General features: G+C 46.6%; 1 protein-coding gene across 1 annotated transcript in view; it reads right to left on the bottom strand.

Annotated features, from left to right (window-relative positions):
• Nucleotides 1-11,021: 11,021 nt before the first annotated feature.
• LOC149341432 (steroid 17-alpha-hydroxylase/17,20 lyase-like) overlaps nucleotides 11,022-13,620 on the bottom strand; it is a 16,772-nt gene continuing 14,173 nt past the window's right edge. The window contains exons 8-10 of the mRNA XM_089543530.1: nucleotides 13,259-13,363; nucleotides 12,157-12,288; nucleotides 11,022-11,429 (exon numbers count right to left, since the gene is read on the bottom strand). Coding sequence (XP_089399656.1) covers nucleotides 11,077-11,429; nucleotides 12,157-12,288; nucleotides 13,259-13,363 — 590 coding nt within the window. The 3' untranslated portion in view covers nucleotides 11,022-11,076. The remainder of the gene's footprint in view (nucleotides 11,430-12,156; nucleotides 12,289-13,258; nucleotides 13,364-13,620) is intronic.

The raw sequence follows: 13,620 nt of genomic DNA, 5'->3' as shown, positions 1-13,620 counted from the left end.
AACTAATAATGACTAATTAGCTGACTATATTTTGTTGACTGACTAGTGATTGGTTAATGACTAGTCATAACTAGTTGACTAATTATTTATGACTATTAGTTCATGAATTTAATAACTATAGTTAGTAGTGACTTGACTAGTAATGACTAGTTATGACGCACTCCAGATGTAACGGACGGGCGCCGCGAGTATGAGCCATTAAAGGCTTTCGCCTTTAAAAGAGTGGCAACAGGCACGGTGCTGCGACGGGCACGAGCCAAATTGCGGCTCTGGTGTTACGGAAGGCGAATGCAGCACTCACACTCTGGGAGCTTGGGAGGAATGGCACAATGCACAGAAGTCAACGGGCCGGAAGCGAGCTGCAGAATGGTTCTGTGTCCCCACTCGTATGCATGGGGGCTGTTTGCTGGAGCACGCCCGCAAATCTGAAAAATAAAGACGGCTTGCAGCGAAAAAATTCGAGCACAGACCTGGTATACTCACCATGGCAGGTGTGTAGTTGTGCGGATGATTCCCAGACCGGAGCCAGAATACGAGGGTCGTTTGATAAGTGTTGTAAAAATGCAAGAGATGGGGCTATAAAAGTTTTCTTCTAGGTGGCGCGTGAGAAGCACACTTCATATGACGTCAGAACGTGTTTAGACTTGTACCGACAATTAGCTAGTAAGCTTCCGACAACCATTGGCGCAGAGCTGTGTGGTGATTCCCGCCAGAGTAGAAAATTTTGAATTTCGAGCAGTGATCAAACGTTTTTATTTAAAGCAGTGGACGGCTGCCCAAATTAAAGCCGAATTGAGCTAAGTCCATGGACACTCTGCACCATCACTGGAGACCATTCATTACTGGACAAATGAATTCAAACGTGGCCGAACTTTGACGCAAGATGAAGCACGTCCTGGGCGTCCAGTGGAGCCACGCCTGAAACGGTATCGAAAATTCATATTGTCATGGAAGACCGCCGAGTGAAGGTACGTGAGATAGCTGAAATTTTAGGCATCTCAGCAGAGAGAGTTGACAATATTCTTCGTGAAAAATTGGAGACGAAGAGGTCCGTGCACGTTGGGTGCCGCGACTGCTGACTAAAGGCGCATGAGGACAGACAACTCGAAGGAGTGTTTATCGGTGGTTGATCGCATTCCTCAGGACTTTTGGCCAAGATTTGTGACAGCTGAGGAGACGTGAGAGTATTATTACACTGCAGTCTAAACAGCAATCAAAGCAATGGAGTGGGCCTGATGAAGGTGCGCCAAAAAAAGGCAAGGCTGTTCAGCCGGAAGGGTGATGGCGACCGTCTTTTGGGATTCACGTGGAATCTTTGTGGACTACTACCAAAACAGCAAAACGATAACAGGACCATACTACGCAACACTCCTACAGTAAGTGAAAAAAGAATTGCGCACTAAACGACCTGGGTTAGCGCGGAAAAGAGTCCCGTTTCACCAAGACAATGCTCCACCCCACAGATCCCTTGTTGCAATGGCCAAATTGCATCAGTTAGGCTTCGAGGTTGTGCCTCATCCACCCTATTCTCCGGATTCGGCCTCGTGACTTTTTCCAAATCTAAAGAATTGGCTGGTTGGAAAGAAATCAAATGAAGAGGTTATCTCAGTGGTGAATGACTACTGCAAGGGCCTCGCACCATTATTTTTTCCTGAGTGAATGGAAAAATTGGAGCAGCTCTGGAAAAAGTGCGTGGAACCGTAAGGGGGCTATGTTGAAAAAAATCAAATATTGTTTTCAGCAAACTTGCTACCTTTAATTGCGTTTTACCAGACTTATCAAACGACCCTTGTATGATTATGAAAACTGGCCACTGACTGACCTTGGCTGCAGCCAAGGTGAGGTGTGCCGCAGACCGCGGGCAGCGTCCGTTCTTCGGAGTTGCTGGATGAGGCTGGCGAGGAATTCCGAGCGCCATGCCACAAACCACATGTCGCTCAAGAGCACTTGCGCGCACATGTGCGCGATGGCGATAAGGCTGTACCATTTTGAACAGGCGATCGAACGGGCGATCACACAAGGGGCTTCGACCAATTTCTTGATTGACACGACATGGTGGCCGGGCTACAAGGGCGTTCGGAACGGGTGCTCGTTCCGTGACATAAACGACAGCGGGCACGATGAGCTGAGCTCCTTGAGGCAGCGAGCAATGCGAGGCATACAATTCCTCGCTGACTCAATGCCTGCAGCTAGCTGCCCTGCCTAGTGTCAGCTGAGCCCACACATATGCGCCGCGAATAATAGCCCGCTAGCGCTTCCGTCACGGAAGAGAGACCCGACAACGGCGGTTCGTGAAACCACTTCACAGCCTCGTGCTTATTGTACTACACTGTTAAGCCCGTCATGCTTAGTGGCACGGGCAGGGTCACTTTATTTTTCTTTCTTTTGCAGTCCCACAATTTTGTACTACACTGTTATTCATCAAGGCACAAGTTAGGGCAAGTTATCCAGTTTTCCAAGACAACCAATTCTGCTGGTAGCAAAAATGCGAGTATTTCGTATGCCAATAACCAAGAGCTCGTTTCACGAACACGGCCGCCCTCGCCGCGAGACTGAGCCCCGCTCTCACCTTCGTTGCCGGAGGCCTGGCTCGAAGAAAATTCCGCCAGGACTCCTCGGTAGGCCACGAGCGTAAGGGCTTCCGGGCGCCTCCAGGGAATGGCGAAGACATCAACCAGCTGACAACGGGCACAAAGCAAGAAGCACCGCACTGCGTAGTGGATCCGCATCGCTTCTCCCTCAGCACTGACAGCCATAGGAAGGCAGAAAGGCAGTGCCAAAGTCCGTAAATCTGCGAAAATAAAAACAGCTGTAACAAGGATGCAAGCGTATAGAATTTGGGAGCTTACTCTTGGAGCGTCCGGACAGGTAAGTACAAGGGCCGTGTGGAGTATGGTATAACCCGCTCATCTGCGAAAATAAAAACAGCTGTAAGAAGGGTGCAAGCATATAGAACTCAGGAGCTTACTCTTGGAGCGTCCGGACCCATACAAGTGCCGTGAGGAGAAAGGCAGAGCCAAAGTCCGTGCATCTGCGAAAATAAATACAGAGCTGTGACAAGGGTGCAGGCACACAGAATTCGGAAGTTTGCGTCCAAACAGGCCCAAGTACGTGTGGAGAAGCGCAGAGACAGTGAGCAATGCGAGGCGTATATGACAATTCCTCGCTGTCTCAATGCCTGCAGCTGCCCTGCCTAGCGCCAGCTAAGCCTACACCTGTCCGCCGCGACTAGCCCGCTGCGCTTCCGTCATGAAAAGAGACCCGACGGCAGCGTTCGTAAAACCAAATTACAAGCCTCGTGTTAATTGTGCTACACTGCTATTCAGTTCTGCTGATAGCAAAATGAGAGTATTCGTATGCCAATAGCCAAGAGCACGTTTCACTAAAACGGGCCGCCCATGGCACGAGGCTTATTCCCGCTCTTACCTTCGTTGTCGGTGGCCTGGCTCGAACAAAGTTCTGCCAGGACTCCCCAATAGATCACGAGCGTAAGGGCTTTCGGGCGCCTCCGGGAAAACAGCGAAGACGACGGCAACCGGCTGACAACGGGCACAAGGTCACAGCAAGAAGCACCGCACGTGTCCTCATCGCTTCTTCCGTGTATCTGCAAAAATAAAAGCAGAGCTGTAAAAAGGTGTTCAGGCATACAGAATTCAGGAGTTTGCGTCCGAACAGGTCCAAGTGCGTCTGGAGAAGAGCAGAACAGCGAGCAATGCGAGGCGTATATGACAATTCCGCGCTGACTCGATGCCGGCAGCTGCCCTGCCTATAGTGCCAGCTAGGCCTACACATGTGCGCCGCGAATACTAGCCCGCTGCGCTTCTGTCAAGAAATAGAGACCCGACAGAAGCGGTCCGTGAAACCACTTTACAAGCCTCGTGTTAAATGTGCTACTCTGTTATTCAGTTCTGCTGGTAGCAAAAATGCGAGTATTCGTATGACAATAGTCAAGAGCACGTTTCACGAAAACAGGCCGCCTACGCCGCGAGGCTTAGTCCCGCTCTCACCTTCGTTGCCGGTGGCCTGGCTCGAACAAAATTCTGCCAGGACTCCTCAATAAGTCACGAACGTCTTTCAAGCGCCTCCGGGTAATGGCGAAGACGACGGCAACCAGCGGGCAACGGTCGCAAAGTCACGGCAAGAAGCATCGCACCTGACCGCACTTCGAAGCGTCCTCATAGGTTCTCTCTCAGCACTGATATACAGGAAGGCAAAATGGCTTCGTCTGAGCCTGGCTGCCACTGCTAGGCTGCGCATGCGCTACTGACGATGGCAGAACGTTCTCGAAGGTTGGAGTTATCTGCGATCAGTCACCGGGCGTTTTCTTTATATCTTTTTTTTCTGCGACCCTCCTCCCTCCACCCCTTCTTCCCCGCTTCAATTAAACCCCATGCGATCTTCGACCAGAGGGTCCGCACGTGTACAAGCGGCAGCCATGACGATGCACCGGCGCCGCTTCTTCGATGCATGCGAACCATGCTCGCCGCTTTTCCAGCAGTCTGACGTTTTTATTGTTTTTGTTTTGTTTTTTGTTAGACGACCGTCTGTCTGGTCTGGCGCGAAATGCTCACGATGTAGCGATAGCGAGATGCTTCTTCAGACGTGCAAGTTTCGCCGCACGTGGCGCTCTGCCGCGCTTCCAGTGGCTTGGGCAACACTTTTCTTTATCAGTTACTTGCCATATTTTCTTAACGCGCTTCGGACACACCGCTTCTTTTTTATCCTCAGCATGTTCTGTCTGTAGAGTGCTGTATGGCGGTTTTTTTTTTCCAAAAGTGCGCGCTTTCTTCGGCCACCAAACTGGGAATTATGGCTGTCAAGATAGTAAATTTTGGAAATTAGAAAACAGGCATAACTGCCTGTCTTCCTTCGTGATTTTGACATTTCATGCGTTTTAGCAGTTGTACTAGAGTCGCGGTGATAATTAAGAAGTGTTTTGCGTAAATTTATCAAATGAGATGCCAGCCTTTCAAAGCGCATTCGAGGCTGCTCCTTGGCTGCGATGCTTTCTCTGCCGGTTATGTTCTAGTTCAAACAATTCCTGTTTTCAAGAGGTCAGTGCGATAAGCATAGAAATAGGAACATGCGAACAGTAGTACACTTGTAAATTTCTAATTTAAAAGATTAAATGAAATTGAATTTTACTCACCCCCTGTACACGCGGAAGCTGGCATGGCGTTTTGCTTTGTCATTTGCATCAGCCGCGCTTTATGACGTCTTCTTTCTCTTCGTTTCCCCGTACACAGTTTGCTAGCGGGGCGAGCAAAACCAGAGATAGCCGCCGCGGTGGCTCAGTGGTTATTGTGCTCGGCTGCTGGCCCGAAAGACGCGGGTTCGATCCCGGCCGCGGCGGTTGAATTTCTTTGGAGGAGAAATTCTAGAGGCCCGTGTACTGTGCGATGTCAGCGCACGTTAAAGAACCCCAGGTGGTCGAAATTTCTGGAGCCCTCCACAACGGCGTCTCTCATAGCCTTAGTCGCTTTGGGACGTTAAACCCCATAAACCGAAACCAGAAATAAAGAAAAAAAATAGCTGATGCAGCCACAGCAGAGCTCCTCGAAACTTGCTCCTAATATTTTGGTGTTGGTGGGGATGAATAGCTCAATGAATAGATCAGTGCCACAAATTATAAGAGAAAATAGAAACACCGCTCCTTAATTTCGGTGACTGTTGGCTTCATTCGTATGAATTTCATAATGAGCCCCTCATTTCCCTTCCCTTGACCATTCATAAGGCTGGGCTTAGGTATAGCATACGGCTCTTGAAAGTCGACGGTTACGCGAGTGATGTTCGAAATCTATTTCATTTTGTGCACTCCTCTTCATGCAGGCTAGGCTGGCCGGAAGCACGTCCGGCAGTGCAGCGTATGCTTACCGTCGCGGTCGTCGCCGCCTTCGCCCTGTTGGCGCAGGCTTTTCACACGCATATTTTTCCGTGCTTCTTCCGTGTGTCCTGCACGGCACAGCTTGCTGCTTGGTGTCGCCCCGCTCGTTAGCGATACAATATAGATCCCGTGTTAACAAGGCTTTAACCGTTTCGAGATAAAAAAAAAAAAAAACTTGGTCGCAGAACGCGAAAGCGTTATCGCGCCGCCAGCGCTTATCAGCAGCCGCTATCGGCAGCCGCGCGCTGACCGAGCAGCTGCGTAAGGCCGCCACTGCCTTTCAAGTGGGCAGATGACATTCTACTTCAACTCAGCCACGAGGTATTCACGCCTGTCGAGCACCATCACAATGACAAGGTGGTTCTCGCCTTGAATTTGAAGGGCGCCTTCGACAACGTGAAGCACAGCGTCATCCTCGCTCACCTCAGCGAGACACACTACGGACACAACACTTTTAATTACATCAAACATTTCTTAACAGACCGCGAAGCCTTTATCCGCATTCAAGGCAACTAGCATATGGTCCTTACACTATGGGCACGCGGCTATGAGCGTCAATACACGTCTTGCGCTATAGATCGGAACGTCTCGGAGACGTTTGGGTCAAGTTTACTCAGAAACTTTTCCAAAATGTCTTACTCGAGTTATAATGCTCAAGCTACTGAAACGAAAAACTACTCAGCTGGGAACTGCAGCTATGCGGAGCGGCTATTATTAAGGAGGAGGGACGTGGGGTTTTGCAGCAGGTGGTGTTGCACCGTTTCGTGTGAACGCCACCCGGTTCTAGACCAAACTTTACGAGTGAATACGAGGGGCTGCGGAACGGGCTGCAAACTCATTATTCTCGGTCAGTTCTCCCTGAAACGCACTCGTGCAGTTGCTGTCATGCGTATAGGGCGACACACACTATACACGTAAACTACCTTCTGTTGAGCTGATGGGATGCAATGGCTGAAAGCGTCGCTTTGAGTTGATCTTTACTGCTCAGTGTCATTGCCGCCACAGCAGTCTCCTAGGTAATTAACGTATCAGGATGATTTCATATGCCCAGACGAAGGGCACGGCTTTATCGGTACTCCTGACATTGCGGAAATATTAAGTCTCCTGCACTTTCAAGGTGGAGGCAATCGCCGATGCCACCCTATCTCCAAGTACGTAACCTATATGCAGTAGCCAACGCTATCTACTTGTTCCAACATCTTCGTCTTCATACTGTATCGTACGGTCACGTTCAGTTCAGTTTGTTCAAATGAGGCATCGAGCGCCACTTGGGGGGGTCAGATAGGCGTGACGGGGGTGGGGATAGTTCCACTGCCCGATGACAGGGCCTCGTGGCCCACTCTCATCGGGTCACACCGCTCACCTGAAACATTCTCTTTCGAGCTTAGAGAGGGAGGGGGTTCCCGTTAGGTGAATTCGTCCCAGGAAATCAAAATGCAAGCTTATCGTCAACATACCGCCGCCGCGGTGGCTCAGCGGCTATGGTGCTCGGCTGCTGACCCAAAAGACGCGGGTTCGATCCCGGCCGCGGCGGCTAGAATTTCTTTGGAGGAGAAATTCTAGAGGCCCGTGTACTGTGCGATGTCAGTGCACGTTAAAGAACCCCAGGTGGTCGAAATTTCCGGAGCCCTCCACTACGGCGTCTCTCATAGCCTTAGTCGCTTTGGGACGTTAAACCCCATAAACCAAACCAACCAAACCCTTATCGTCAACAGCACGGGACCCTGAACCACTCCTATGAAACATAAAGGAAGATATTGTATTTCAGTTTATTTAATTTACCTTTTTACCGCCCTAAAATTTGCTCACGAGGTTGGTACACGGGACGAGCATGTCAGATTTTTACATGTTATCTATCAGTTTTTATCATCATGTTAGGCGATAGTTTGTTTCCATAGCAATTTATTGAAGAACTGATATCTGCCCTGTGTAAAGGAATAAGCGATTATAAGTTCTTTTTTTGACGCGAAATGATCAAGAATTTCAAGAATGCCTTTTCACAATAACGTAATGCGTCAGTAGTCCACACACAGGCATTTCCTCCGATCACCGAAGCACGGAGTCAGTGAGCGTCTAGTTCATGCTCCTCTACATTTGCAGCAGCTTCTCGACTTTTTTCTCTGCGCTGCTAGCTTTTCTGCCCGTCGTACGATGCGCGATGCTTATAGAAATATATTAAAATAAAATTATCTCAGTAGGCTAGCTTGGCCACTCCTTAAGTTTCACCGTCCTCTTCTTCATTAAAATTGTCTGAAGCGTAGAAGAGTGCTTTGAATCACAAATCTATTGAAACACATATCCAAATCCCCGATTCTTGCGTGCCTGCGGAAGTATAACCTTATCAGGAATACTCTGATCACCCTCTTCGCTCATGACGCCTTGAATTCAGTCAAGGAGACAAACTCAGCGAGCGGAGAATCAGCACGGTGAAATTACGTTCCCGACTCTGTGGTTTAAAGTGGGAAGTTGGTAACGAGGTTCATATAAATTGTTAGGGGAGACGTAGTAGCCGAATCCCATCATTCCCGCACGACAAGAACTTCGATTCGTCTAATGAAATCGTTCTTTTCCATTCTTGAGCTATGCACACCAAGTGTTTCTTTACCTACATCATCCTGGAAACCCAATTCTTTTCACAGATGTGTGAGATTTGAGCTGGGGCCCTGTCGTTTATACCAACACATTCCACATGACGTCTAAAAGTCCGTGTGGTTACTGTAGAGCCTGACAACAGAGTCAAATCGTCGTAAATGTCGATAACTGTCAGTCTAGAGTTCTTTAGGTGTAGTACGAACGATTTCTTTCTCATTACTTGACTGGTCGTTCCGGAGTGTCTCCTGAGAAGATCGAAAAACCAAGCATGGAATTTGCTAGCGCATGCGCTGAGTTGTTCTTTGTTTTTATACTTGCTTCAGAACTTATATGCTTCCGTGTCATGAATAAAATTCAGTTGCAAGTAGCGGTTTGTACTCTCTCTCTCCGGCTTGTCCTCGTCTTCTTGTGTACTTACGTTTCGTCAAAATCTTTTCAAAACTTGTGAAGGCGTGGTCTGCGCTACTCTGAAATCCAGCGAAAGCTGTAGGAGTTTTTTCGCATAGTTGCGGCTGCGGATAACCGCCATTTGAGCAGTCTTGATGCCGTCATGTTAACGTCACTCTCTGCCCACTGCTAATAAAAATATGCAGTAATACATGAAACGCAGAATTTGTAACCTGAAAGTGTCAAGTTAAGAGTAACTTAGAACAGTTGAAAAATGAACGCAACGGGAAGCACCCATGAAAGGACAGGAATGAAAAACGAACTGAAGGTAAGCAGTTAGGCTCCCAACAACAACTAACGGAAAAAAACTTTGAGATCACTGCGGCGACCCGCATTAGAGCAACGCGAAAGCAAAACGCCGACATACTATACCGACCTGACGCCCATAAACTACCGTTCTGACGCCCATAAACTATATCGATTTCCATGGCTATTTTGGCGTCTAAGTGTATTTTTCGCATTTAATTAATTACCTAATTAAACCTCATCAAACAAATTTTTCCCACGGCAACATTTTATCACTCACTATCTGTCACAACCACACCTTCACACATTTATCTTCAGAGAACGACGTAATCATGCGGACAAAATATGCGGACACGTTTTGCGGACACTTTCTGCTGACGCGACACAGCCATATAATGCTTTCGAATGAATAAAAGGGCACTATTGCAGCATAATGTATTCATAAATAGCGAAGAGGTATTTCATATACGTCTTTTATGTATTTTAGAGCGCGAGCTTGTCAAGCTGCCCACAATGCAGTTTTTTTCTCGCGCCCCCTCATGAATTCTTCAGTGCATGGAATAAATGAAATGGAATATTTTGAATTTATACAAAAAAATTGAAAATACCTTATCATTTGTTCACTGCTGCATTTGCACTATTGCGCTGCACTGCAGCTAAGCTTGTGACATAAAGCTTGCTTGAGCTCTCCAGTGCCTTATATGCCCTTCTCTTATATACCGGGTGTCCCAGCTAAATGTAACCAAACTTTTAAAAAAGGCGAAGTGTCCTAGTCCAGTGAAACTAACTCAGGGTTGTTCATAGTTGCGTGGTCTAGTCTTGAGTATTTTTTTCGCTCTTCAAAGTTAATTCATTAGTTAAGTTTAATTAGCTAACTTTTTAATTATTAACCCCAGGAAGAAAGTGTCAATGCAAAAGTTTTAGGTCACCTCGAAAAACCTCTAGTAGTGCTGTTTCCGTCAAGTTACGATTTACGTAGCTTCATTTATTGACCTTAAAATAAAGTTGTCACGTGACCAGCTGCTCGCTCACTTCTCTGCCCCAATGTGCACCCAAAGTCTCATCGAGAAGAGGACTTCAGAAAAAAAATGGATTTTATTCTTTAAGGCGCGTCTTAGGACGTTCAAGTGGCACAGTTGTCATGTGAAAGCTTTTTCTTATTGTGCGGGTTATGGTTAAAGGCCGGTAAAAAAACTACTTTACGTAAATATTACTTTGCGGCAAATGTCTCAGTAAACTGTTTCTCAAAGCGATCTACAACTTTTCCATTGACACTTTGTTTCTCAAGTCAATAATTAAAAAGTTAGTTAATTAAACTTAACTAATTAGTCAACCTTGAAGAACGAAAAAAAAAATACTGCAGACTAGGTCACGCGACTCTAAACAACCCTCATTTGGTTTCAGACGGCTAGGACACCCCGTGTTTTTTAAAAGCTTGGTTACATTTACCTGGGACACCTGGTATGTGTGTGTATATATATATATATATATACAAGAGAAGCCAACAGTCACAGAAACCAAGGAACACAGGGGATTTTATGTATATTTATTTATTTTGTGGTGTTGATCAATGGAGAATATTACTGAATATGTTATCGCTTAAAGATAATTGATTAGAAAAGCAGAAGAAAAACAACCACATTCCGCCGGTGGGAACCGAACCCACGACCTCCGAATTACGCGCCCGTATACTTCGCTATATACTCCTGCAAGCAGTCAAGTACTTCATGGTCTCGTAACCTATATATATATATATATATATATATATATATATATATATATATATATATATATATATATATATATATATATATATATATATATATATATATATATATATAAGGGCATATATATATATATATTAATGTACAGCATTTTTACGGGAAGGTTATGACTGGCCCGACGTTTTAATTCCGCCTTGTGAGAACGATGTTCTGCTTCACGGGAAGGAGAAAGAGGCTCGAGCCCCCGCCGTTTAAGTTCACATCCGAGGGCTTCCCGGGTGCGCTGCAGCTGAGCCTCTGCATGAGTCGCACGAGGATGTAGAACATGTCCACTTGCGCCAGCTTTTCCCCAGGACAAGTGCGTGGGCCCAAGCCGAAGGTGAGCTGGGGCCCCACATCCTTGCGCAACTTTCCTGTGGCGGGGTCCAAGAAGCGTTCGGGCCGAAAGTCCTCTGGCGCGTCCCAGAACTTGGGGTCATGGCTTACGTCGTAGATGTTGTACATTACTCCGGTGTCTTTGGGTATGACCAGCTCTCCTGCGGAAAAATTATACGCGAGTACCGATTACGACTTCTCTGAAGCGTACTTGTGCAGTTATGCAATTTCGGGCGTACCTGTGCGGGCTTATCTGCGTCTTTTTAGCAGCACTTGGTAGTGGCAATGAAAATGTTTAAAATGTATCATGTGAACGGGTGGTACTATAACCAAGACACTGTGAATGTACTCACAACGACTAATGCCGATGACAGGATATGGCGAGCCTGTGAATGTTCACATTCTATCCTACAGTTTTAACCACCCTTATAAAAATGGTCTATAGACAGTCAATAGATTTCTTATAAACCCTACTGCCTGCCTATGGATATTTCTTTGTGTCTATTCATTGTCTATAGACCGTCTACAGACAAAAGTCTACTAAATGTGTGCGGCCATAAATCTATAGATGGTCTATAGACAGTCTATAACATTTATATCGCTCACAGACTGTTCTCTAGGATTTGTCTATACAGAGTCTATAGACTTTATAGACAGAAGTCTATGGACAATCTATAGACTGTCTAAAAAATTTGTGTAAGGGCATGAAACGATGTCAGTGAATCAGCATAACCACCATTCTATGTCATCATGTTCATGTTGGCTCTGGACATTCATAAAACCGCCGTTTATTTTGCCTTCACAAATGCTGGTCACAAGTGTTCCTGTCCTTGCTTTTGGCTAGCATTACAACATTCGACACCACGAAACAGTAGTGTACATGCTTACCAACTTTGGTGTCCGTACACGTGTTGTGGGGGAAGCCAAGTGGTGTTATAGGGCGGAAGCGAAGCGTCTCGAGCAGGCAGGCCACGGTGAAAGGAAGCTTGGCGCGGTCTTTGTACACGGGTGGTGCGGTTCCTAGAGGAGACGAGTACTCTTAATCGCTCCTGAACGTGCAACGTTCCCAACATGAGGTGGAGCAGGAATTAAGGTCGTAGCTTGCATTACTTAGAACTCCAGAAGTTTATCCGAATGCATCTCATTTAAAAGTTCACATTGTATGCATTCAACTGCGTTTGTCAGCCCATGGTTGTTATTATTGTTGCGACTGAGAGAAGGATGAAAGGAAATTGCACGGGCCTGCCTACTGGCTCTAGCCGAGCCACCGCCGCTGGCACGTGCAGGCAGAGGAGAGTTAAAAGATCTGAAGAAAGCGAAACAGAAAAGATACGACGCGCGTCGCAGCAACAACCGCGTCCGCCGGAGCGGACGTTGGCTGAAGAAACAGATAAGCGGCCGAAGCCGCGCTGGCGCCTTCGCACCTTGACATGGTTGATATTCAAAATTATCATTTTTTAGGAAATAAATGGTGCAGTAACCTTCTCAATTTTGCGTGGACACCTAAACTGCGTAGTGAAGGAAGAGAGGAAGGTGAGAGTGAGAGAAGAAAACGGGGTGGCGTAGGGGAATGCTCCGGAATAATTTCGACCACCTGGGGATCTTTAACGTGAACTGACGTCGCACAGCACACGGACGCCTTTTACTGTTGGTTTTGAAGTGCTGAAGCGGAAATTGTCTTCTTTACCACAAAGTGCAAAGAAATGGGAAGGTGGAAAAAAAGCCACATACATGCAGCCTGATTGGCCCACCTCCCGGCACCTGGCAGTGGACTGACAATACATACACAAATAAATATATCCCAACTACGATAATAGTTTGTTAAACAATAAGATGTAAACTACGACATCATGTAACAAAATGCATTAAAAAAAAACTGATGATCACAAGGTTTTGGTGCTTTCGACATGCGTAAAACGTTCTTTGACGCATGTTAAAGCGCGTTGCATCTCACATGTTGCTAGAAATATTTAGCAGGCGTTGTACTTGCCAATATTTTCCTCGATTTCTTTCTGAATCTTCTCTTGGATTTTAGGCTCTCTGGCTAGCATTAAAAAGAGCCACGTGAGCTCTCCGGCCGAACTGTCGGTAGCAGCTGCAATGTAAATAAATGTATACATATTAGGTCAGTCATAATTAACAGAACTCCAGGGGACAGTACACAAAATGAGCTCTTTTGGTCTGCGCTCTTTTACGGGAAACACTCGAGCTCGCACTTTAGATTTTACTCATATGAGTGTCAGCCTAGCTGCTTGTTGCTAGACGAGTGGAGTGAATCCGTCGAGCGGTTTAAGTCAATAATTACTGTAGACGATTTTGATAAAGTGTTCTGGCCTTCGTCACTGAAACTAG

Source organism: Amblyomma mixtum, chromosome 5 (assembly GCF_055824585.1).
Source record: "Amblyomma mixtum isolate Tamu chromosome 5, ASM5582458v1, whole genome shotgun sequence".
NCBI lineage: Eukaryota > Metazoa > Arthropoda > Arachnida > Ixodida > Ixodidae > Amblyomma > Amblyomma mixtum.
This window is presented reverse-complemented; position numbering and strand designations above follow the sequence as displayed.